The following is a 26,076-nucleotide window of genomic DNA, read 5'->3' on the forward strand; positions in this document are numbered from 1 at the left end:
CCTGCACCCCAGAGGGTGGTTCTGTCCCTGAGCAAGGTTGGGCTGGGGATCAAAAAGGGGTCTCCCAGAAGTGGGCAGAGGCCAGGATTAGGGAGGGGAAGCAGGCGACCCTGAGACCCCAAAGCCTGGTGAGTGCAGGCAGTTTGGCCCACAGCAGGGGCCAGGCACTGGCTTCAGGGAAGAAGGGACCCAGGGAATAGGCCGACGATTCCCAGAGGGAGGCTGCCCGGCCAGAATCCCGCCCACAGCTGGTGCTGGGGCTCCTGGCAGCTGGCGGGGGCCCTGGTGGTGTGGAGAGGAGAGGAGACAGTGGGACGGGACAGGGCGCGGGCGAGGCCGGTGACAGGTGTGTGTGTCTGCCAGGTCGGTGCAGCCTTAGAGAGGCGGGAGCGAGACAGACGGGAGGGAGGGAGGGCAGCAGGTGTGAGGCAGAGCGGGGGTGGGGTGGGAGCAGAACACAGGCCTCCCTCCTGGGCCGGCTGCCTCTCATTGACTAAGTCACTCCTGAGAGGGTGCACTCACACCCCAGTTGGGTGGTTTCCAGTGTTGTCGGCTTCACCGAAAATGGAATGTCCTCTGGCTGCCCCAGCTGTCGGACGCCCGCCTGCTGTGAGGCAGTAATTAGATGCTCGCGTGTGTAACACATGTGTGCATGTCTGTGTGTGCACGTCGGGAAAGGGTGGGGCGGGGCAAGTGGTAGACCCATGGCTGGAGGGGCCAGAGAACATGCCCACACATGCACGCACACACAGTACACATTCACACAAAAGTCACACTCAGACACACAATACACACTCAAAAATAACACACACAGTACACACTCGCACAAAAATCACACACACACAATACACCCACGCCCAAAAATCACAAATACACCCTCGCCCAAAAATCACACACAAATACACACTCACACAAAAATCACACACACACGGTACACCCTCGCACTCACAAATACACACGCACAAAAATCACACTCAACAATACACAAAAATCACACACACATAGTACACTCTTACCCCAAATCACACTCACACGCAAATACACAACTTGCGCAAAAATCACACTCACACACAATACACACTCACACACACAATACACACACAAAAATCACACCCATACACACGCACTGTTCTCTCCCAGGGCCTAGTGGGTCTTCGGCTGGAGAACGCAGGGCTCCAAGGTCCGCACCCGCCACGGTCCTGACCCCTCCTTGCCCTGTGGCCACCGCACCCAAGCTCTGTCCCGGCCACTGTGCTGGGATGGGGACATGAGCCACTGTGGGTCTCTGGGTGGTGCTCCCACCCCAAGCCGAGAGCCGCAGCCCTGCCTGCACCGTGCCTCTCCAAACCCTGTCAGTTCTTCCTCACCTTGGCCCTTTGAAGCCTAAATGAGAAGATCTATTTATAGCAGTCAGCATATGGACCCTGCCAAATGTGCCCGCTCAGACATATGCTGGCGGCACGCTCAGCCCGACACCACGCCAAGTCCCTCCCCAAGGCCAAGCCGGCCTAGCTCCCCCGAGGCCTCACGCCCACCAGAGTGTGCTCCCCGGGGTCCCTGGATCCCCTGGGGTGTGGCAGCTGCTGCAGAGGGGACCCAGGCCTCCAGGGAGAGCTATCCAGCCACTCGCTTCTAGCCCAGGCTCTGTCCAGGGAGGGCCCCCAAGTCCCTTCTCCCCCTACCTCCTGGATACAAACAGGTGAGCAGGTGGGAGGTGACAGCCAGAGGCACGGCAAGGGTGTCACCCTGAGAAGAGGGGAGGGGCCGTCGTCCCAGCCTCAGGTGGGACATGAGCCCAGCTGTTACCAGTAGGGCCCACAGGCAGGCTGGGATGCCTCCTCCACCAGAACTCGCCCCTGCACGTCCCGATTCTTCCACAGGGGACCCATGTCTGCTGAGACAGGAGCTGGGCTGGGTTCTTCCCATCATTTGTCCTTTTATTTAGTCCTCTGAGGGTCATTTTACAGGCACAAAGATTGAAGCCCAGGGTGGGTGGGCTACTTGCTCAGGGGCACACAGCAGCAAGCAACAGGATCGGTGTCCAGCATCGGGGTCGGGCTGTGGGATTCCATCATTCATGTCCTCTTCTGCGCTCAGAGCCTCTGTGATCCATGAAGACAGCAACCCTGTTCCGTCCATCTTGGTTCCTTCCCTGCCCACACCCAAGCACTCAATAAATACCAAGTGAATGAATGATTGTGAGAATGAAGAATGAATGAGCACACGAGGAGGGTGGAGATGGTGAGTGTGAGTCCCCAAGCTTCAGCCAGGCCTCTCCACCATGCAGTCTTGCTCTTCTCCCTGGGGTAGCTAGAAATGATGAGACAAGGTCTTTTATTCTGATGGGGTTATCTCCTGAGGCTTTTATTCTGGTGGGGGTATCTCTTGAAGCTCAGCTGTTTCCAGAGGCCAAGAAACTAGGGCTGAATCCTCCCTTTTCTCTTTTCCGTGAAAGGGGCAGGGAAAGGAACTAAGTCTTGGGGCCTTCAGTAGTGGGATGCCCCTGTGGTCAGTCCTGGGCTGCCCTAGAAGGGTAGCCCCAAGCTGTCTCCCCAGCCCCACTCAAGGGGCCTCCCTTCATTTCCTCATTCAACTCGAGGACTCCACTCCCTTACAATATTCTGTCTGCCTGGATGCTTTGGCCTTATCCAGTAGTCTTTTTTTGGTCACCCAGGGTGGCATGCAATGGTGTGATCATGGCTCACTGTAGCCTCCACCTCCTGGGCTCAAGGAATCCTCCTGCCTCAGCCTCCCAAGCAGCTGAGACTACAGGCATGTGTCACCATGCCCAGCTGATTTCTTATTTTTTGCAGAGATGGGGTCTTGCTTTGTTGCCCAGTCCGATCTTGAACTCCTGGATTCAAGCAATCCTCCCACCTTGCCCTCCCAAAGCTCCAGGATTACAGGGGTGAGCCACTGTGCCTCACCTCCCCTAGTCCTTATCTGCAGCCTGTTGGACTTTTGAATGCCCAGGGAATGGGCCTTCTCTCCACCCTGTGTGCAGGGGAGGGGTTTGAGAGAGGCCGAGAGGTCCAAGCACCGCCCCTTTGCATGGTTTTCTGTCCAGAGCCATTGAGAGGCAGGGCTGGACTTGGATCCCAGACCTTCCTGCTCCACCCAGGGGCCTCTCTTTCTGCCTCTCCTGCTCCAGGTTGCGAGGACAGGCTTTTCCTTAGGGCGCCAAACGGGTGAGAACAGAAGGTCTCCCCCGGGACCTGTGGTCTGCACTGTAGCCCTGGGAGTGACTCCTGCTCCCCATCCCCCTGCCACCGCAGTAGCCCCTGTGGAGGGAGCCCAGCCCCAGCCTGCACCCTTCCCAGAGGCTCACTGACTAACAAGGGGCAGCCTCTTTCAGACCAACTGCATTCTGCGGCCTTTCAGCTGTAATTAATGTTTGCTGTGTTATTAGAGAGATTCTTGATAGGCTCTGAGACGCAGAGGGTTTGCAGAGCTGGCTGGGCGAGCAGAAGCCAGCTGCTGCCAACAGGCACCCAGTCCTCCTCACTCAGGGTCCTGGCCACCTTCCCTCACAGAAAGCCGCTGCCCCAGCGCTCAGGGTCCCCTGGTTTGGAGGCACCTCCTGGGCTTTGCTCAGACCCCCCACCTTTCCTTCTGTCCACGCAAATCCCACCGACGGCTTTGTGGACCACTTCACGCCCCAGGCAGCACACAGCACATGCATTTTCTCACGTTCCCCCCTCCAGGAACCCCAGGGTGATGTTAGTATTTTCAGTTTTCAGAGGAGAGAAAACAGAGGCTGGGAAAGACCCAGAGTTTTGTGAGTATCAGGAACTGAGTGGGAGGATCCAGCTCTACCCGGGTTCCAGCTCCTGTCGGGGAAGGGGAGTTTCACACCAGCTCCTCCGTGTGTCCAGCGTGTTCACAAACACCATCGCATCTCACTGTCGTGATGGTCCTGTTCATCATCTCATGATGTCCATCATCTCATGATGGCTATCAGTGGCCCCATTTGTCAGAAAGGTAAACTGAGGCTCAAAGAACTTAAGGACATTCTGCAAATCACCCAGCTGGGGAGCAGCCGGCTGCTCAGGAGGCAAACTCAGCTTAAAGCCCAGCTCCTCCTGCCCCGCAGAGCTGCCACTGCCGGCTTCCTCTGGCCCTCACACCACACAGAGCCCCTCTGCTCAACTCACTGCCAGGAGCCCTCCAATTCTCCAGTGGATTCTTAGAGCCAGAGCTTGGCCCCCTGTGGTGGATGGGGAACGTGAGCTTGGAGGAGGCCTGGGGCTCCCCACCCACTCCCTCTTACTTGAGGACTTGGGTTTGGCGTGAGTCAGTGATCCTCCACTGTCCCACAAAGTCCTGCACCCTGGGGCTCAGGGCCGGCTTCTTTTGCTCAGGGTTCTTGGGTCAGGCACTGGGAAGGGCTCAGCAGGGCGGTTCACCTCTGCTCAGCAGTGGCTCCTTCACTCCCAAGCCAGTGCCATGGCCCTAGCCTCTCGGTCTCGATGGGACCACACCCCCCACCACCCAGGCCTCACAGCAGGGTGCTGGGAAAGTCGCTTTTCTCACCTGGTGGCTGCTTCCAGGACACAGGAGGCAGGGCGGCCGGCCTAGCTAGGGGCTGTGCCCAGGACGGACACGGCTTCGCTTCTACCAGCGCCTTGGTTAAGGCTATCTCAGGCCAGCCCAGATTCAGGGGTGCTGAGCTAGACCTTGTGTCTCAGCAGGGGGTGTCAAGGTCTCTGCAGACTCCAGGTGGGAGGTAGAGACGCAGCTGTCTTTTGCAGACAGGGTCAGCCCTAGCAGTCCTGCCTTGAGCCCCTATTTACTTCCTGCATCTGTTCCTTTTCTCCTATGTTAGAACGGCCATCCTGAAGGGGCTGAGATTGCAGTTTATTCATTTTGTATTGTCTGTGCCCTCCCCTCTCAAATGCCTACTGGGATGTCCATCTGTCAGCACAGATGCCGCGGCACGTAGACCAGCAGGCCCCAGGAGGTGGGCGGGGGTGGTCTCACAGGCCTAGCCTCAAGGGCAGGGAGCTGGGGTCACCCTCCAAGGCCCTCGGCAGCCCCACCCGGGGACCAGCCCCTCCCAGATGCCATCTCCGAATCCGCCACGTCGGACGCTTTCCAGGCGGTTGTGAGCTCTCCCAGAGGAGGCTTCTCTGTCGTTCACCCTGCTTTGAGCTGACCCTGAATCGTGAAAATCTGGAAAGCACAGAAGACAAATGAGGCGTGACATTTCACTTGAGAAAATGATCATTCACTTTACAAAGCAGTGCGTGGTGTTTGCCTGCAGGACTTTCCGGAACACATCCACTGGGGAGGGGGGCCAAGGCTACAGAGCCAGGGGCTTCCAGCAGCAACACTGTTTGATGAGCTGGAGGAGGAAGCCAGGACAGCCTCAAACCCCAAACCAGCCAAGACCCTGCAGGAAATGAAACCCCACCCTGATCTCACCCGTGAATATTGGATCAAAAAGCCTCAAAGACACTCAAGGAAATCCAATTCCACAGAATATCGCAGAGATAAGAATCGGCCATGATTATGTAGAAGTTATACAAAAAATTCAAAGTTGGCTTAATATTAGATAAATCTATTAATAAACTACACAGTGTCCGCAGGTCAGCTGGAATGCACATTCATAATGACGAAAGGCATTTGATAAAATCCAGTGCCAATTTCGGATTTTAAAGTAACTGCTAGAAATAGAACCAGAAACACACGTCTTTATCGAAGTCAAGAATCTGTCTCAGTTCAACAGCCGGAATCATTCTAGGTGATGAGATTTTTTAATGATTCCCATTCAGAAACTTATATTAAAAAACAGCAATGCTTTCATCATTGTCCAGAAATTCTGGACATAGCAATAAGACATGAAACAGAATTAAATGGGATGTCTACAGGGAAGAATTGTAATTATTTGCTGACAAAATGATTCAAGATCTTAGAAACCCAAGAGAAGCAACTGAGAAAAAAAATGACTTAATATAAAAATTTAATACGAAGGTGCTGGGCTGGAAATCAAACCAACATATACAAATCAATAACTTTTCTCTGAACTAACAACAGCTAGTTGAGACACGTAATTAAATAAGCGGTCCCCACTTACAACGGCACCAATAAAACAACAAAACCCTCCCAATTCCCAGGAATGAATCGACAAGAGAAATTTAGGATCATTATGAAAAACTCTCTAAAGTTATCCTGAGAGATATCAAAGAAAACAAGAGTGGTGAGATGTGCCGTGTTGGAATATTACCCGAAAGTCTTTCCAGAATTAATTCACAGGTTTAACACCATCCATCAACAGGCTCGCGGCGAGTTTTACAAAGCGAGATAAAATCATTCTAAAAGTTCATCTGAATGAATATTCAAATGGCAAGAGTAAAGAAACGCAGAAAAGGGAGAATGATGAAGGATGTCTTTCCTGCCAGGTGTGGAAGCTTCTTATACAGTTATGGTGATTGATATTGTGCTGAAATTGGAAAAAGAAGAGAGGGGAGGTGTTGTCAATAGAAATAGGAGAAATGGTCCCACACAGAGGCCTCGTGAGAGGGTGACCATATGACAATTTATTGCCCCAAATGGGATACTTTTAGAGTGACAAGGGGATGTATTCACCATTATACGGGGAAATAGACATGCACAGGGCCCATCCCAGGAAAACCGTGACATATGCCGATTTCGGATTGCCTTCCTTTATTTATTTATATATTTTTTGAGACGGAGTCTCGCTCTGTCGCCCAGGCTGGGGTGCAGTGGTGCGATCTCAGCTCACTGCAATCTCCGCAGGAGAATCAAATGATTCTCCTGTCTCAGCCTCCCAAGTAGCTGGGATTACAGGCCCCCACCACCACGCCTGGCTAATTTTTGTATTTTTAGTAGAGACGGGGTTTTGCCATGTTGGCCAGGCTGGTCTGGAACTCCTGAGCTCAGGTGATCCGTCCGCCTCGGCCTCCCAAAGTGCTGGGATTATAAGCATGAGCCAGGTGCCTGGCCTGGTTGCCTTCCGTTATAGGCAGCTATGGAGTTAATATTTCCCTGAATTCATTCAGCATGCATTGCCTACTCAGTGCCTCGAAAGGAAACCCCAGCTCCAGCCCTACCTGCCCCCGAGCTTTCGGTGCAGAAGGTGGACTCTAGGTGGAGATAGATGGGAATCAGAGCCTGGCAGCGTGGGGTCACAGCAGAGCAAGCACAGGCAGCCCCGGTTACAGATGGGAGGTTCCAGCCCCAATCTGGGGGCTGAACAGAGAAGCCCACTGAGTGGGGGAACATTGGGGTGGTGGGAGGGGTTCACGTCCCAGGCAGAGGAAACAGCATGTCAGCAAAAATGCAAGAAGTCCAGGCGAATCACAGCCTCATATGGCAAAATGAGAGCTGAGAGACAGCAAGGACCCTCACTGATGCCCGGTCAGCCCCTTTAAGAAGTGCGGACTCTCTCCAGGGTACTGGGGAGCCACGTAAGGTTGCAGGGGGTAGGAGGAGAGGCAGGAGACGCTCCAGCCTGGGTGGAGATGGAGCACCAGAAATCAGCCCGAGGGAACAGATTACTCAATATAGTGTCCGGGCAATTTGTTGCCTATTTGGGGGAAGGGAGAAAATCAATTTTGATCCTTCTTTACACCAGAAAAATAGTCTGCAGGTGGATTGACAGTTAAATGTAAGAATTCAAACAGTAAAGAGGTTGGTAGACAGAGGCGGGTGTCCTGTCTCAGGATGGCATGGAGTTCCCCGAGCCGCAAAGCAGTGGAAGGCCATGTCAGTGGGGAGAAATATGCCCCACGGAGCTGATGACAAGCAAGTCAAAAGCAAGCGTCTCCAGGCTGTGGCATTGGCTTTGTCTGCAGAAACCTCTTTCCTGGGAAGTGAGCTCAAGCCACAGTGGGGACAGCGCTGAACAAGCTTCGGGGAAAGGCTGTGTGATGAGGTCAAGAGACATCTCATTTTTCTTTTCTTTTTTCTTTTTTTTTGAGACAGAATCTCACTCTGTCACCCAGGCTGGAGTGCAGTGGCACAATGTCAGTTCACTGCAACCTCTGCCTCCTGGGTTCAAGCGATTCTCCTGCCTCAGCCTTCCGAGTAGCTAGGATTACAGGCACCTGCCACCACGCCCGGCTAATTTTTGTATTTTTAGTAGAGATGGGGTTTCACCATGTTGGCCAGGCTGTTCTAGAATTCCTGGCCACAAGTGATCCACCCACCTCGGCTTCCCAAAATGCTGAGATTATAGGTGTGAGCCACCGCACCCAGCCCACATTTTTATTTTCACAGCTCAGCCAGATCCAGCTGAGGTTCCTTGGCAGCCGGGACACCAGTCCCCGGGACACGCAGTGCCCGACAGGTGGCCTTGGGGAGTGGAAATGGTGTGACCGTGTCAGCGAGGGCTGGTGGCCGGGGAAGCCTCCAGAGGGAGTGACAGGCCTCTCGGGTGCTGATGGGCGTGGGGACAGCAAATCCCTTCCCTGTCCTCTCGAGGCAGGAGGAGCCCTGGGCGGTAGGACAATAATTGTCTCGTGGTGTTGTGTCAGCATCCCTGGGGTTATGATAGAACTTTCTAGTAACAGACAGGAGATAGCACCCCTTCCGACTGTGGAAACATCCTGGTCACTGAGCAAACTGGGCTGGGCCACTCCCTGCCTGGGGCGGCCGCATCCCAGCCCTGTGCCAGCCCATCTTCCGTTGCTGAAACCTCCTAGGCTAGACTTTGCTTGATCATTTATTTCCCTTATTAGTTTAACATTTGAGGGCTAATTGCTCATTTCTAACCTTCACCCCAAAACCATGCCCCAAATCTCTAGCACAATTAACAGCAGCCAGGAAACACAGATTCAGTCATTGTGGTAACGGTGCTGTGAGGCAGGATCTGTGCTTGCAGACAGCCCACACGCCTGTGCACCTGCGCCTGGGGAGAGGGGAGCCAGGCCTCAGCTCCCCCAAAGGGTCCTTCCAGCATCTTAGCAGGAGGTCCTGTTCTACCACCAGGCTGTGACCCCCGGTCAGAACAGGGACAGAATCTGCAAGCTTGAGATCATCAGAAAGGCTTTCCCAGAGCTCAGGGGCTCCTGGAGGTCAGGGTACTACTAGGAAGAGAAGAACCAGCACCTGTCTGCCTTCAGTCTCAAACCAGCCATCCCTGAAAGCAACTGGAGAGATTCAGGTCAGACTAAAGATAGAACTTCCAGCTGCCAGGGTTATGAGGGCGTGATGAGGAAAGTGCCAGGCATCCTTGGACACCTAGACCCTTGCCTGGCTTAAGTGATGCGCTTTCTGACAGTGGTGGGAGGGGGACCAGTGTTCCTGGAGAGGGTCATCCCTCCTCTCCTGGGGCCAGCCAGCTACCCGCACCCCACATCCCTGCCAGCGCCGGAGCAGGGAACCATTGCAAAGTGATTTCTCCCTTCAACAGCGCCATACATCATGTTTTTTAATTTAAAAGATGCCCCGTGGAAGCATAACAGACCATTAAATGTTTGAGTCTCTAATTAACTCCAGAGCAGCCCGGGGCTGTGGGCCCAGAGGTAGGATGGCAGAATAAGCCTGGTGTATCCCAGGAGGCAGCACTCAGGGCCCCAGCCCCAGCCCTGAGCCCTCCCCGCTCTGGTCGGGAGGAGGCAGAGGGGACCAGGCACCCCCTTCCCGACCTTCCAGGGCCAGGGCCTTGGGGAGGGTCTGCCTCACCCAGCCCTGGGCTCCCACTCCGGGGCCTGCCTCTGCATATTCTGGGGTGAGGCAGGAATCTGCATTTTCACTTTTTTTTTCTTTTTTTTTGAGACAGGATCTCTGTCACCCAGGCTGGAACACAGTGGCACAATCATGGCTCACTGCAGCCTCGACCTCCTGAGCCGGTGGGATCCTCCTGCCTCAGCCTCCCAAATAGCTGGGATCACAGGCGCACGCCACCACACCCGGAAAATTTTTTTATTTTTTGTAAAGATGGGGTCTCACATTGCCCAGGCTGAGTTCGAACTCCTGGGCTTAAGCCGTCCTCCTGCCTCCGCCTCCCAAAGTGCTGGGATGACAGGTGTGAGCCACTGCGCCCGCTCCGGGAATCTGCATTTTTAAGTAGCAGTGGAGTGCTGTTGCCGCCTTCCTGGGCCTTGCCGTGGGGGAGTCTCAACTTCCTGGCTAGACTTTCCCATGCTGAGCCTCTGTTTCCCCATCTGTCCAATTGAGGTAACACTAACCTTTGCCTCCCTGAACCCTGGGGAGGGGCTTTGCGTGCGGGAGGTGCTGCACACTGGCGGACCGTCGAGGAAACAGGAGCTTTTCTCTGTTGCACACTTGTAGGGTGTTCCTGCTCTTGGGGCAGGGCAGGGGGAGCCCTGCAGCTTCCATGAGTCGTGTGGATGGCCCAAGGTCACATGGTAAGGTCGTCAGGCACTCGGCACCGTTCCCACAGCCCCTTGACCTTCCCCAGCACCCACCGAGTCCTCACACAGTGGGGACGTGGTGCAGGCAGCAGTCCCCTCTGTTCTACTCCCCAACCCGGCCTCCTGGAGGGCAAGGCCGAGGTCAGGGGCCTGCTAGACCCAACCCTGCGGCCGTGTCCCCAGGAGCCAGCCCTGCCGAGTCAGCCCTCCCAGCCCTGGCCTTGCCTGCAACCCCCGCCAGCCTCCCCTGGACAATAGGATGGGAGCAGGGAGCAGAAGAGAGGGCTGGGCCTGGGGGGGGCCATGAGGGAGCCCCCAGAGCTGGTGAGATCCCTCTATGGGCCCCCCTCTGTGGGCACCAGGTCCGGCAACTGTGCTGAAGGAAAACCCACATATGTCCAGCGTGCGGCTCCATCTCCCACACTGCCTTGCACTGACCTTCCCTCCCCTACCGAGGAGGAAATGAGTGTCTACTGGGCACCCCCTTGTACCCAGAATCATGCCAGGAGCCTTCAGTAACTGGTGATGCATCCCCCACCACAACCCTGGGAGGCAGACACCATGATGATCTCTGTTTGACAGATGAGGGGACTGAGGCTAAGAGAGGTTAAGTGACATGCCCAAGGTCACACAGCAGGTGCACGGCACAGCCAACACCATCTCCTGGCCCACGATGGTTCTGTGTCCCCTCACGCAGCAGGTGCACAGGCGGGCCCCCCACCTGCTCCTAGCTGGGCCAGGTCACCGTGGCAGGCCTTGCGGCTCAAGGCCCAACTGCCCTGATATGCCTATCACAGCCTCATGGGCTCTGCGGCAGAGCCCAGGGAGACAGACAGGGCGAGAGCCAAGCTGCAGAGGCAGGCAGACGTTAGCAGTAAACATGATCTATCGGCAAAACATTGGAACGATGAAAAGTTATCGATCTATAGCTTTCCAACCATCTCCCCGCCTCCCCCACATGTCTGGCCCTCCGTCCACCTTTCCCCCTGGAGCTGGAAACTTCGCTCCATCAGCAGAATCCTCAGTCCAGCTCCAGCCCCGGCCCCACACCAGCCCTGGCCTCTTGTCTGGTTTAAATGATCGAGACGAGGAACAATATTTTTAGACAGATGCACGCCCGTCCCAGCACGGCTGTTGTGATTATGCAAATTCAGTCGTAAGAAGTTTAAAAGCCTGGAACCACCATATTTCTTGATTTCATTAGTGATGACACAGGCCGCGGAAGGAACTTGGTGCGCACCTCAGACGCACTGTCCCCATCGTCCCCTGGGGGACAGCGGGGTGCTCTCTGCAGGGGGCAGTGTGTGTGAGGGTGATCACGAGATGTCATAAGGGCTCCAGCTGGGGAGACACCAGGCCCCGCAAACAATCCCAAGAGTCCTTGGAGGCATCTGGTTCAACAATTTCATGTTAGGATGGGGGAAACTGAGGCCTGGAGGTGGGAATTGGAGACCTGGGACTCTGGCTCTGGCCCGGATGCCTGGCCTCTCCTGCTGTGGCCAGCTCTCCCGGCAACTCCAGTATTCAGAGGGGAGAGGGTCTCCCAGGAGAGGGTTCTCAGGGAGCAATGCTGCACTCTCTCCTCCCACCCCTTCTGAGCAGAGAAGCCCAGGGAGGGGAGATGATCCGGTTAAAGAACAGGCTCCTCTCCCAGCACTCAAGCCCTTCCACCTGCCCCCAGCTACCCCTGCAGCCCCACCTCCCGCCCAGCATTGCCCACCACTGCCTGTGCCCTGGACACGCCACACTCCCTGGAGGGGCCTCCTGCCTTCATGGCTTGAACACACCCCCTCTCCCTGGGATGCCTGTTACCCTCCTTCCCTAACTCCTACTCTTCTGCTGGGGCCCTTCGAGCAGCAGCTCCTGCCAAAGCCCTGCCTGGTTACACCCCGTCTCGCACACCTCCTTAGCTCCAGCCAGGCCTCCTCTTTCCCTGCAGGCCCCACTGTGGTCTGGTTACCCCCCCCCCCGCCCCCCGCCCCCATCTCGCACACCTCCCTAGCCCCGGCCGGACCTCCTCTTTCCCTGCAGGCCCCACGGTGGTCTGTAAGTCCTTCAGGGGCCCCGTGGTTCCCAGATGTCCAGTCCCTGGCAACCCACCTTCAGTGGACAGAGCAAGGCCAGGAGATGAACACGGACCCTCCTGCTCTGGGTCTCGGGGGCACAGCAGGCGGTAGACTGGCTGGCCCCTGGCTCTGAATCCCAGCAGATTCCAGCTGGAGTCGGGGTCTATTCTGCTGTCCGAGGCGGGTGGGTCCCACTCTCAGATGCTAAGCCAGTCGCCCTCCACCCATCCAGGAGAGAGAGCTTCTTCCGGAAGGTCAAATATGCTTCAGACTCCGTCCTTTTGAGGGTTCCCTCCACCTTCAACGTTCCCTGAAGTGGCCAGCTCATTCCATCGGGGGCATTCCCGCTCACACCACCTCCCCGCAGCCCTGTCCTCTGCGCCAGCTCCTGCTTGAACACCCCTGCTGATGGGGGGCTCACTGCCTGTCACAGCTTGTTGGACAGAGCTGGGTCCCAGGAGTGCTCCTGTTTCCAGAGGCCACTGGTGGTACCTGCCCCTTCTCCACCCTCCAGACAGGCCCAGAGCCGAGCACATTTCCAGGGTCACCTGGCCTAAAGTCTGACCCCATTCTTTGTTCTCCCGGCTTCCGTGTCTGTTCCCTGATCAGCACTCTCTGTGAATAGGGTATGCCGGCCACCCCTTCCAGCTCCTTCCAGGCCCTGCCTGTGGGAGGCAGAGCTGTCCCAAGGTGGAAGCCTGGTAGGCTCAGTCCTGGGACAGGCAGATGCCCCCAGGACAGCCGAGGTCCCCGTGCGACGAGCAGACCTCGCCAGTGGCTGTGAGTGAACACAGCAGTTCTGGGAGCCCATTTCCCCGGCTAGCCCAGGCGACCCTGGCCAGTCCCTTCACTCGAGGGGCTTCCCACCCAGACCACGGAGGGCACGTGGTCCCATGTCCCATGGTGTGGCCTGTGGTGCTCTTGTGGCTGCCCAGGCCTGGGCACGTGGAGGCCTCTCTCCATCTGGGTGAGGGGCATCAGACACTGAAGCTGGTATGGACGTGCACAGACCAGATGAGACCTGGCGGGGTATGGCCCAAAGCTGAGATGCAGGACCCCCTGTGGGTTAGGGTTAGGACCCCCTAACCCCCTGCGGGCATGTCATATCTTTCCTGAGGGGGTAACAGCTCCTATGGGCTTGATCAAACATGAAGTGGATGGCCGGGTGTGGTGACACACACCTGTAATCCCAGTGCTTTGGGAAGCTGAGGCAGGAGGATGGCTTGAGCCCAGGAGGCCAAGGCTGCAGTGAGCTATGTTTGCACCACTGCACTCCAGCCCGGGCAACAGAGCAAGACCCACCTCTTTAAAAAAGTACAAAAGGAAGTTAATGTTTGTGAGAAACCACAAGCTCCCTGGGAGGAGTGGTCTTTACTCCCATTCAACGGAAGAGGAAGCAGAGCCGGCGCGTCCCAGCCCGTGCGCAGCGTGGCCCGAGTCTGTCCAGTGCTGGCTTCCGGGCACTGTGCCGGCCCTGGGATGTCACAGCAGTGACCAGGACACACAGCTCCTGCTCTTGCAGTGGCAGGAGGAGCTCCAACATGAATTAAAAGTAAATAACCAAGCAGAACATCAGGGAGAGAGAAATGCCAGGATTTAAACTAGGTGGGGGCTGAGAGTGAATTCGGGGTGCAGAGCAGGGAGGGCTCTTGGGGCAACGCTGCTGCGTCTCGGAGTGAATGACGGGAGGGAGCTGGAGCTTCCCAGGTGGAGGGGCGGCTGGTGCAGGTTCTTCAGCCAGGAAGGGGGCGTGCACCGGGGGACTGGGAGTGAGAAGGAGCGGAGGCCGATCCGGTGGGCCCTGGAGATTGTGTTTGGAGGCCGGATTCTCCTCCACGCGTGGAGGACTGGACGCCCTCAGAGCTGCGCGGGGCCGCAGGACCGCCTTGGTGGTTAGCGAGGCTCCCTCTGGCCATGGAGGGAGAATGGATTGTGGGTGCCAGGAGACCAGGTGGAACCTTGGGCGTCATCCCCGCCGGAGGTGGGTTTGGGCAGTCGTGGTGGGAGTGGAGTGATTCCAGATGCTTCTGCAGGTGGATTAGGTGCTGCTGGAGTTGGACCAGGTGTAGGGGGAGGAAAGAGAGGAGTCCAGAATGAGGCGTCAACTTTTGGTGGAGGAATGTGGCGGATGGTGAGGCAGGGAGATGCCAGCGGGGACGGGAGCTTGGAGCAGCCACTTAGACGCAACGGGGGAGAATCTTCAAGTTGGGGGCAGCCGAGGGCCTCAAGATAGACCGAGGGTCAGCTGCACAGAGGCAAGAGCACGGGGCACAAGACCCCCTGGGAGAGCTGGGGAGAGGAGGCGGTGAGGACCGAGCCTGGCCTGGAACATGTGGAGTCGGGGGGAAGGTGAAGGCGGCTGGACAGAGAGGGCGGCGGCTGGGATGCTGGAGTGGAGAGGGCGGCAGGAGGGAGCCAGCAGCTTCCTGGGCCAAGGTCTGCCGAGAGGCTGAGCAAGACAAAAATGGGCCCTGGCAGGGCAGAGGTCACCGGTGGCCTTGGTGAGAGCGGCTCAGAGGGCCCGAGGGGGGACGCCTGGTGGGGTGGGGCTGAGGATGGAAGAGGAGGTGAGGGAGGGGGATGGAAACCGCTGGCGATCCTTCCAAGAAAACCTGCTGCAATGAGGCAGAGGCTGGAAGTTACACAGGTCAAGTTGGTTTGTTTTATGGAAGGTTCTAGAACTACGAGTTCCAATACAGCAGCTACTAGCCACATTTCTGGCACTCTAGAGCCACAGGGGACCCGTGGCCACCCTGTTGGACAGCGCAAGTACAGAACCTCCATGCATCCAAGAAAGCGGTGTGGGCAGGATGGCATTGCCGAGGGCTGGAGGTATCAGACCCGAGGGGTGCCCATTCCAGAGGGGCCACGGCCTCTGTGTCTCCCTGAGGCAGGAGGCCAGGCCCTGGGAGCAGGTGCAGATGGGCTGAGAGGAAGGGAGCTCCTTTCAGGCAGTGGGGAGCAGCCCTCCTGAGGGATGCCTGTTGCCCTCCCTGGGGCCTTGTGGTCCACGCCCATGCGAGCCTCTGGGCCTGAGGCGGCAAGTGTGCTCAGGAGGGGACCAGGGCTGGGGCTGGGTCTGTGAAGGACAGTAACGCCCATGTGGAGTCTCCGCACCTGCCCTCCGTGCGAGCCAGCACTCCTTTCTAGAAATGTTGTTTAATGATCGGATCACTGGACGTGGGGTGCAGCGGCAGGTGTGAGTGTGGATGAGCGAGGGCACAGGCTGGCGGGGCATCGAGAGTGACTTGAGTGAGCGAGGCCAGCTGGAAAGGGCTTTGGGGGGGCCTGTGGTCTGTCCAGAACCTTCCTAGGTGATTCGGCCTTTCCCCGTTTCCTGTGCCAGGTCCGCAGCCTCTGCCCTTGGGGACTCCTACACCCAGGGCACCCCCTGAACCCCTCCTAGCACAGCAACCGTCCAGCCTCTCCCCCCGGCCCCTGACAGGAGGCTGCACAGGGCTGACTCACAGTGTGACTTCGGACAAGTCCTTCTGTCTCTGTGCCTCAGTTTCCCTGCTGTAAAGTGAGCTGCAGAATGAAAACTTCGGGGCCCCTTGGCCGGGCATGGTGGCTCACGCCTGTAATCCCAGCACTTTGGGAGGCCAAGGCAGGTGGATCACCTGAGGTCAGGAGTTCGAAACCAGCCTGACCAATATGGTGAAACCCCGTCTCTACTAAAAGTACAAAAATTAGCCGGGCATGGTGGTGTGTGCCTATAATCCCAGCTACTTGAGAGGCTGAGGCAGGAGAATCACTTGAACCCAGGAGGCAGAGGTTGCAGTGAGCTGAGATTGCACCACTGCACTCCAGCCTGGGTGACAGAGCAAGACTCCGTCTCAAAAAAAAAAAAAAGAAAACTTTGGGGTCCCTCCAAAGCTGGGGGCCATAGAGGGGGCAAAATCTGTGCCTCCTAAGGGGCTGCGGGCCCACCCTTCCTCCCTGGCAGGGTGCTGACCACACTGGGGAGTCATGCCCACACGCCCTGAAGATCTCCCTGCCCAGGAGACTTGGCAGCAAGGCCAGGCTGGGGGTTGGGGGAGGACTCCCCGAGCCCCTGCAGGCCAGGCTGCTGCTCACCTGTACTCTGGGGCAGGGGCCAAGCAGGAAGGTGAGGGCTGGACTCTGGGCTGGGGACGGCCTGCCTCCCTCATCACACAGGCTCCCCAGCCTGATGGAGGAGGGCTCAGAGCTGGGTGGGGAGGTGAGGCTGTGTTCCCAGCACCACTCCCAAGGAGTCTGATGCACAGATTCTTATACTCACAATGGGGGGAGTAGGGCATGGTGGTAAGGAAAGGGCTGGCAGGGGATGAACCAGGTGAGCCAGGAAGGGGGAGAGAGTGTGGCACCCAGCCAGGCCCTGGAGATGTCAGCCACCGGTGCATACTTAGAGCGTGTTTCCTGCATGCATGCAACATGCCAGACATACAGACCCTCGTGCACGTGTGAACATGAGGAGGAAATCTGGGGGGCTCCGAGCTGCACCACCGAGGTGCCACCCACATCTGCCTCCACCTAGCCCCAGACGCACCAGAGCCCCAGGCCTCACTGCCCAGACAGGGCGTCCTCAGTGACACCTGCTCTGCCCAGTGCCCCAGTGAGCATAGCCTGTGCACTCATGTACACAATCACCCGCCCTGTGTACACACCTGTGCACACACATCTGTACACACACACACAGACAACCTGGCACACACATACGAGGGCTCACGTGTACAAACGTGTGTGGGTGGACGCAGGTATACATGTGTCCACAAACACACATGCACACACACACACATGCACACACACACACACGTGAACCCCATGTGCATGCAGCCCTCCAGCCCTCAGCTGCGGGCCCAGGAGAGCCGGGGCAGCCCCAGGCCCCCAAGCCTCCTCCCTGTGCCTGTGGTGAGGGCTCTTAGGCCCTGTAATCCTCCTTACCTTGACTTTGGGTTATTTTGAGCAAGAGATTAAAGGTGATTATGACTGTGGCTGAGGCGCCACACTTCCTGTGCGGCCGCTGGCCAGACCCGCCCTTCCGGAGGCCGGGCACAGCCGGACGCCATCCGCCCCATGCCCTTGGCCCGCCCCCGGCCAGCACGCGCCTCTGCCTGAGACCTGGGCCCCCAGGAGGCTTGGGAAAGCTAAATCCCAGCATTGGCACAGGTTGTCTGGGCACAGTGCAGGGATGGTGGGGAGGGATGGAGGGGCTGGCGTGGGTGCGGGCTGGCAGGTGCACACGGCATGATGGTGACCAAGACAGCGCTGACTCCCGTGATGGTGGATTTCACATCCAACCGGACCATGTGGGGACCCCATTTTCCCTACCCAAGCAGCCCCCTGAGCCATTTTTGAGTGGGCCTAGCCAGGTCCTGCCCGGCTGGGCTGGGCGTCCCCTGGCCACTCCAGGCCAAGCCCTGGGTTAGCTCCCCGAGGCCCGTTAGGACCTCGTTGTAGCCCCCATGCCGTCTGATTTCTCCCTCTCTTTAAATCAGAAATAGACTCTTCTCCAGGAGCCGGAACAAAATTGTTCTTTATGAAGTTTCCAAAGGGAGGAAAAAGCCCATTTTACATCATTATATTTTTTTTCTCTAATTTAAACCGCTTCAGAGCAGACTAGTTGCAAACGTCAATATCAGTGAAATACACCCAGCTGGCTGCCCGCCAGGCCACGGCTGGGTGACAGAGGCCGACTGTAAATCCACATATTAACAAGCAAACACACCCGTTTCTCTATCCTGCAGGGAAAACACAGGCGGCCGGGAGGTGAGGTCGCACACCAGGGGCCCCCTTATCTCGAGGGCGTTGGTGGGGGGTCCATGGGGGAGCAGGAGCCCAGCGGGATGCCTCGCTCCCCGGACGCACCTCCAGCCCCCTCTGCAGGGTCCTTCCTGCCTGGGGCTTCCCCGCCTACAGCTCGGTCGCCACATCCTCTGTGTCCAGGCTCAGCAGACACTAGGGAGATGGAGGAGGCACCGTCCTGCCTGGAGACCCTCAGGGTCCAGTGGAGGCTGAGGAATAGAGCAGAGGACCCCGTATGGTGGTGGGGAGGATGGCGGGAGAGGCATGCGGCTTCCCCAGGGACCTCGGAGCTGTCCCTCTCCCAGCCTGAGGAGGATGTGTGGAGCCTGGAAATTCTCCGCAGAGCAAGCGGTTCCCTTCCTTCCAGAAGCGAGGTGGCCCCTCTCCACCAGGGTGAGGTGCAGACAGTGCCAAGTCCCAGTGCCGGGTAGACGCCCTCAGAGACCATCCAGCTGGCTCATTTGGGGAAACTGAGGCCCAGAGGGGGAACAGCGTGCCAGGGACACAGGGCGGGCGAGCTCAGACTGAGACCTGGCAGATACGAGTCCCCGGACAGGCCAGAATACCTCCCGGTGCCTCCCTCCCAGAGGGCTGGAGAGGAGCCCGCGCCCCGGAAGGATTCTGTGTTGAGGGCTGCAGACCCTGCGGCGAGTGCACAGGGTAGCTCCTACAGGCGGCTCCAGGGGCGTTGTGGCCGGGCCTCCTGGGAGCAGAAGCCCCAGGTGACAGGCACCGTGCCCAGTGAGGGCCTTCACACGCACATCCCTGGCCGCAGCCAGCCGGCGGAAGCCCAGTCACTCCTCAGCCAAGTGACTTTAGGTCCCAGTCCCCTGCCTCAGTTTCCTTATCCGACCGGGGTTGCGCCGAGAGTGAAATGGGCTTCAGGGACCTCGATTCTGGGCTGTCAGTACCTTGGAACATGGCCAAGCAGGCAGTGCCCCGTCCATTTTGCAGATGAGGAAACTGAGGCCGAGAGCCGAGGAGACCCCTCCACGGAAGGGTGAAGCATTTCCTCCGCTATCCTGACCTGTCTCAGGACCCCCCAGGGGCTTCTGAGGAAGGAGCTTCTGTTTTCTTCTGTGTTTTACAGAAGAGATTCAGGGGGCTCAGCAGAGCAGGGACTCAGGCCACATTCGGATGCCGCCGCAGTGAGATGCCGGCCGTCCCCTGACCGCTGTCTTCTCTCTTGTCTTGCAGCAGGAACGTCGGAGCAGGAGGAGCCCGTGGAGCCATCAGGACACCCAGGCCCATGGGGCAGGAGGCCTCGGTCACCACAGGACTGGGGCGGAAGACGAGAGGCGGCCGGCCGTGAGGGAGGCACCCTCCCTCCCCGCGCTTACGTTGCGCGGCCATGCGGTTTGGGACAGGACACCCCTGAGAGTGCAGGCACCTCCCCCTCCCGCCCCTCCATCCCTCTGGGGGCTGCCGCCTGGCCCCCCACCTGGTCCCCCTGGGCAGGCTGAATTGGGGCTCCCTGCAGGGCGGTCCCCATGGCCGGGCGTGGGTGGGGTGCGCTGTGGGTGTGCGTGGCGGCCGCCACCCTGCTGCACGCGGGTGGCCTGGCCCGCGGGGACTGCTGGCTGATCGAGGGCGACAAGGGCTTCGTGTGGCTGGCCATCTGCAGCCAGAACCAACCCCCCTACGAGGCCATCCCACAGCAGATCAACAGCACCATCGTGGACCTGCGGCTCAACGAGAACCGTATCCGCAGCGTGCAGTACGCCTCGCTCAGCCGCTTTGGCAACCTCACGTACCTCAACCTCACCAAGAACGAGATCGGCTACATCGAGGACGGCGCCTTCTCGGGCCAGTTCAACCTGCAGGTGCTGCAGCTGGGCTACAACCGGCTGCGCAACCTCACGGAGGGCATGCTGCGCGGCCTGGGCAAGCTGGAGTACCTGTACCTGCAGGCCAACCTCATCGAGGTGGTCATGGCCAGCAGCTTCTGGGAGTGTCCCAACATCGTCAACATCGACCTGTCCATGAACCGCATCCAGCAGCTCAACAGCGGCACCTTCGCCGGCCTGGCCAAGCTGTCGGTGTGCGAGCTCTACAGCAACCCCTTCTACTGCTCCTGCGAGCTGCTGGGCTTCCTGCGCTGGCTGGCCGCCTTCACCAACGCCACGCAGACGTACGACCGCATGCAGTGCGAGTCGCCGCCCGTCTACTCCGGCTACTACCTCCTGGGCCAGGGCCGCCGCGGCCACCGCAGCATCCTCAGCAAACTGCAGTCAGTCTGCACCGAGGACTCGTACGCAGCTGAGGTGGTCGGGCCCCCACGTCCAGCATCCGGGCGCTCACAGCCGGGCCGCTCCCCGCCGCCCCCGCCTCCGCCGGAGCCCAGTGACATGCCCTGTGCCGATGATGAGTGCTTCTCCGGGGACGGCACCACGCCACTGGTGGCCCTGCCCACGCTGGCCACACAGGCCGAGGCCCGCCCCCTCATCAAGGTCAAGCAGCTCACTCAGAACTCGGCCACCATCACCGTCCAGCTGCCCAGCCCATTCCACCGGATGTACACCCTGGAGCATTTCAACAACAGCAAGGCCTCCACCGTGTCCAGGCTGACCAAGGCCCAGGAGGAGATCCGTCTGACCAACCTGTTCACGCTCACCAACTACACCTACTGCGTGGTGTCCACCAGCGCCGGGCTGCGCCACAACCACACCTGCCTCACCATCTGCTTGCCCCGGCTGCCCAGCCCGCCCGGCCCGGTGCCCAGCCCCTCCACGGCCACCCACTACATCATGACCATCCTGGGCTGCCTCTTCGGCATGGTGCTGGTGCTGGGTGCCGTCTACTACTGCCTGCGCAGGCGGCGGCGCCAGGAGGAGAAGCACAAGAAGGCCGCCTCGGCAGCTGCAGCTGGCAGCCTCAAGAAGACCATCATCGAGCTCAAGTACGGGCCAGAGCTGGAGGCGCCCGGCCTGGCCCCGCTGTCCCAGGGCCCGCTGCTGGGCCCCGAGGCCGTGACGCGCATCCCTTACCTGCCTGCGGCCGGCGAGGTGGAGCAGTACAAGCTGGTGGAGAGCGCGGACACCCCCAAGGCCAGCAAGGGCAGCTACATGGAGGTTCGAACCGGGGACCCTCCGGAACGCAGGGACTGCGAGCTGGGCCGGCCGGGCCCCGACAGCCAGAGTTCGGTGGCCGAGATCTCCACCATCGCCAAGGAGGTGGACAAGGTCAACCAGATCATCAACAACTGCATCGACGCGCTCAAGTCTGAGTCCACCTCCTTCCAAGGCGTCAAGTCGGGGCCCGTGTCCGCCGCGGAGCCGCCGCTGGTGCTGCTGTCCGAGCCGCTGGCCGCCAAGCACGGCTTCCTGGCGCCCGGGTACAAGGACGCCTTCGGCCACAGCCTGCAGCGGCACCACAGCGTGGAGGCCGCCGGGCCCCCTCGTGCCAGCACTTCGTCCAGCGGCTCCGTGCGCAGCCCCCGCGCCTTCCGAGCCGAGGCCGTCGGGGTGCACAAGGCCGCGGCCGCCGAGGCCAAGTACATCGAGAAGGGCTCCCCCGCGGCCGATGCCATCCTCACTGTGACACCCGCGGCCGCCGTGCTGCGGGCCGAGGCCGAGAAGGGTCGCCAGTACGGCGAGCACCGGCACTCGTACCCCGGCTCCCACCCGGCCGAGCCACCTGCGCCCCCTGGGCCACCGCCGCCGCCTCCGCACGAGGGTCTGGGGCGCAAGGCGTCCATCCTGGAGCCACTCACCCGGCCGCGGCCCCGCGACCTCGCCTACTCGCAGCTGTCCCCGCAGTACCACAGCCTGAGCTACTCCTCCAGCCCCGAGTACACCTGCCGGGCCTCCCAGAGCATCTGGGAGCGCTTCAGACTGAGCCGCCGGCGGCACAAGGAGGAAGAGGAGTTCATGGCCGCGGGCCATGCGCTGCGCAAGAAGGTTCAGTTCGCCAAAGACGAGGATCTGCACGACATCCTGGACTACTGGAAGGGCGTGTCGGCCCAGCACAAGTCCTGAGCCCCCCAAGACCGGCGATGCCCACTGGACCAAAAAGGATGCAGGATCCACCCAGAGACTCAGCACCAAACCCAACACACGCACACCACCACAGCAACTGTGACAGTGGGGGGCCCTGCAGAGGCGAGGGGGGAGCGAGTGGGGACAGACAAGGGGGACACGTCCCGAGCTCCTGTGGCCGGTCCTGGGATGCGCTTGTCGCCCCGGGTGGCACGTGTCCACACACACACACACACACACACACACACACACACACACACACACGAGGGACTTCGGAAAACTGTGTCTTAGGGATGGGGGGGTGGGGGTGGGGATTTTTTTTTCATTATCTTTCCTCTTTTGAGTCTTCTCTGCCTTTTCTTTTCCTCTCTCTCTTTACTTTCTTCCTTTTTTAAAAAAATATAATAAAAGACAAGTTATTTTAAAAAGACATAAAATGCCATCCGTGGGGGGTGTGGCCGGCGTGGCCACCTCGGGGCCCCTCACGTGATCTCCTCGGTCCGTGGTTTTCTGTGGATTCTCTGTCCAGTCCGTCTCTTCATTGCCGCCTCCGGAGTCCACTGCAGAGGGGCAGAGTGAATGCCGGCGGCCAAGTGGCCTCTGGGACAGGTCCTGGAGCCCTGCTGGACTCAGGGTGGGTGGAGGCTGTGCCTGTGGACGGCCGGGGTGGCCGGGACGGCCAAGGGCTGGGAGGCATGTCCCCCAGCCCAGCCCCCGTGTACACTGTAGTCGTTCTATTGTACAGAAAAAAATATTTCTATATTTGCAATGTTTGCTGTAAAATGAGAAAAAAAAAAGACTATGTCTACTAAAAAAAAAAAAAAAGACTATGTCTACTTAAAAAAAATCTGCAAACAAAAAATCAAATGCTTGTTTGTCCTGGGTTTTTACTGTGGGTTTCAGGGAAAGAGTTGAGGTTTCTTTTATGTCCCGTTTAGGGGGTGGCTTTATTGATTTTGGCCTTGGGGTGGGGACACGCTGTGCTCTCTTGACTAGAGCGTGGTGTGACCAGGGGGTGCACGTGGGAACCCTTGGGAGGTGGGCGGCCCGCACTGGGCTGGAGTGTGTCTGAGAGCCGGTGTGGACAGGGCAGGCGGGAGCCAAGCTCAGGTGGCGGCGGGAGGACGGGCGGGAGCAGGGTCTTGGTGTGGTGGATCCACGGTGCGGGGCTGCTTCTGTGTGTGTCTGGCTGTGCGTGCCAGCAGGGTGTGTGCAGAACCCAGCAGCCGAGGGGCTGTGAGTGGGCCTGGGACGCCCAGAGGCTCTTGAGTGAGGTTCCGGGTGAGTCGATGGTGTGGGTTTGCATGTGATTGAGCGTGAGCGTGAGGTGGTTGGAGGGTGCGTCTGTGTGAGGGTGGGTTCCCCTGCTGTCGCCAGAGCCCCACCTACAGGAAGTGCCCAGAGACCCCTAATTCTTCGGGGGTCTCTCAGGACGCTGAGCCCAGAGCCAGACCCTGCACTGCAGCCCCCTCCATATGCATCTCACCCACCACCCCTCCAGGCAGCACACCCTGGTGTGGGCCCCTGTTCTGAGTGAATAAGAGGCTGGAGTCCATGTGGGACCAGCACCAGGCTGTTTAGCATCCCCAGGGGAGGGTGGAGAGAGTCCCTGGCTTCCTGCTGCCCAGAGCACAGGGTGCCCCTCATCCCACCTACAGGAGCCAGAGTGAGACGCTGAGGACGAGACTGGACTCCCAGGCCCTCGAATCCACCTGCCAGCTGAGTGGGGGTTTTGTACCCACCCCAGGGAAACAGCCTCCAGCCCTGCATCCCACGCAGAGCTGCCTTTCTGCTCAGGGGGAGGGCCCTGTGAGGAAGGGGAACACCTCGCCCTGGGCCCCTCCCTCCCACGTGGCCCCAGGGTCCAGACACCTGCCTGATGCCAGGACTGCCGAGTCAAAGCTCCCTGTCACCCCTCTCTTCCTGTCTGGATGGCCCCTCCCCTGTCCTTCCTAAAGTCCCGGCTGCTGAGCCCCCACCCCACCCCTCCATCGACGGCAGGCCCACCCCCACTCTGAACTCTGGCACAGACCCAGGGAGGGAGGAGGCTGCGGCTGGAGCCGGGTCCCAGAGGCAACAGGAACCCGGGAGACTCCAGGGCAGGAACCGGAGGGATGAAGCCGGTTTTCAGGCTCTGACGGGTCCCCCAAGAAAGGACCCAGTCTCAGTCTGACCCAGTGGGGGACAAGGAGGGAGGGAGGAAGGGCCAGTGCAGGTAGGAGCAGGGGCAGCCTCTGCTTGCATGCCCTGGGTGATGGGAAGCTCACCCCTCTCCTCTGTAGCTGTCTCCAGCTTTCGGGACCTCCCTTACAGCAGAAGCCCAGGGGGCTGTCCCCCAGGGGCCACAGAACTGAGGGCCCATCTATCCCCTCCGGGTTATCCAGCCCGATCCTGCCGCCTGCACCCCGGTCACCCCACCAGGGACCTGAGAGTGTGAGGCCTGCTCCGGGGGTGCACGCCCGGGTGGGCTCCACGGGCACCCTGTGACTCAGCCCTCCAAAGGGGGCCATTTCTGAGGACGCTACATCACCAGCTCTTCCCCGTTTGACCCAAGGTTTCCGGCCAGCCTGGGACTCCCAGCCCTGGGCAGCTCCCCGTCCTCCATGAGGGGTCCCGGGAGGGCATCAGAGACCGCTGGAGACCACAACACCAGGCCCAGGGGAGAGGAGCGGGGACCAGGAGCGGGATCCAGGGCTGACGGGTGGAGGCCCAGAGAGGGCCCCAACCTGTCCAAGGTCACACGGCAACTTGATGACAGTCTGGTCATGGGACAGAGAGGTGGCCAGGCCTTCTCAGCCTGCTGCTCCCTTTCACTGAGGAGCGAAGATGGGCTATTTATAGGAAATGCGGGAGAAGGGCAGACACAGAAGAGAGGCGCCTGCCTTGGGAACACCCGGCAGCTGGCCAGGAGTCAACGGCCCACAGAGGAACAAGGGAAAATGGCAGGCAGCGAGGTGCGGGGTCCTCAACAGCCAGGACACCCCGCCCGGGAGCTCAGCCCTCCTGGAAGCCGCGGGGCTTGGCCCCGAGTGTCTGCGAACGCCCAGCCAGTCCTGGGACAAAGAGGCCCGAGTTCCCGTGCCCTTGCTTGAAGGTGTCACGGTGGGGGTGACAGGACATAAGCAGGAGGAGACACACACTTAGGAAGCGCCTGCTGTGTGCAGGGCTCTGTGCCAAGCTCTGTGTGGGCGCAGGGAGGAGCCCAGCCCGGCCCCAGCCTCCGGGGAGCTCACGGGCTGGCAGAGAACTCAGTGCAGAGGTGGGTGACCCGGCTCAGGGCAGCAGGGGAGGCGCTGGAGGTCTGGGAAGGATGGGAACTCCTGACTGGGAAGAGCCGGGAAGGCTTCCTGAAAGGGGTGGTATTTGGTTTGGGCGAGGAAGGAGGTGGAGGCTGCCAAGGTGAGAGGGGTTGGTGCCCTGTGGGCTCAGAGCTGGGCTCAGGAGCAGGAGAAAAACCTCCCAGACCCAGCCTTGCCCTGCAGCTGGGATGGGTGCCCAGCTTCCGAGGGCAGCCCTGGAGGGCAGCTTTTGCTCATTTGTGAGACCAGGGCTAAGCCACAGCGAGGCCTCAGGCCCAGGCTGTACCCCTACGACCGTGTGACCATAGCAAGCCACTGGCCCTCTCTGCCTCAGTCTCCTTGTTTGTCCAGTGGGGGGGATGCCGACGCCTGTCCCTCCTGCAGTGCACTGGTTATCCATTGCCATGATCATGCTGCCTAACCCACAACCACAGCGCGGTATGGCCCCTCGGGGGGCGGCTGGCAAGAGGGCACACTCTCATGTCACGGGGCACAGGGAGGACCGGGTTCTTCCCCACAGTCTCCCATCCTCCATCGAGCCAGCACGGGCTGGTTCTTGCGGCGACAGCCGAGGGAGCAAACCCCAGGGTCACATCTGCTGGCATCCCAC

The 26,076-nt window shown here is 59.4% G+C and overlaps 1 protein-coding gene across 2 annotated transcripts in view; it reads left to right on the forward strand.

Moving 5' to 3' along the window:
• ELFN1 (extracellular leucine rich repeat and fibronectin type III domain containing 1) overlaps positions 1-23,034 on the forward strand; it is an 83,002-nt gene extending 59,968 nt beyond the window's left edge. Inside the window, exon 3 of one of the 2 annotated variants that reach the window (XM_031013549.3) lies at positions 19,388-23,034. In XM_031013549.3, coding sequence (XP_030869409.1) covers positions 19,681-22,167 — 2,487 coding nt within the window. In that variant the 5' untranslated portion in view covers positions 19,388-19,680 and the 3' untranslated portion in view covers positions 22,168-23,034. The remainder of the gene's footprint in view (positions 1-19,387) is intronic. The other variant, XM_019030313.4, reaches the window with a different exon arrangement.
• Positions 23,035-26,076: the final 3,042 nt, after the last annotated feature.

This window comes from Gorilla gorilla, chromosome 6 (genome assembly GCF_029281585.2).
Source record: "Gorilla gorilla gorilla isolate KB3781 chromosome 6, NHGRI_mGorGor1-v2.1_pri, whole genome shotgun sequence".
In the NCBI taxonomy this organism is placed as follows: Eukaryota; Metazoa; Chordata; class Mammalia; order Primates; family Hominidae; genus Gorilla; species Gorilla gorilla.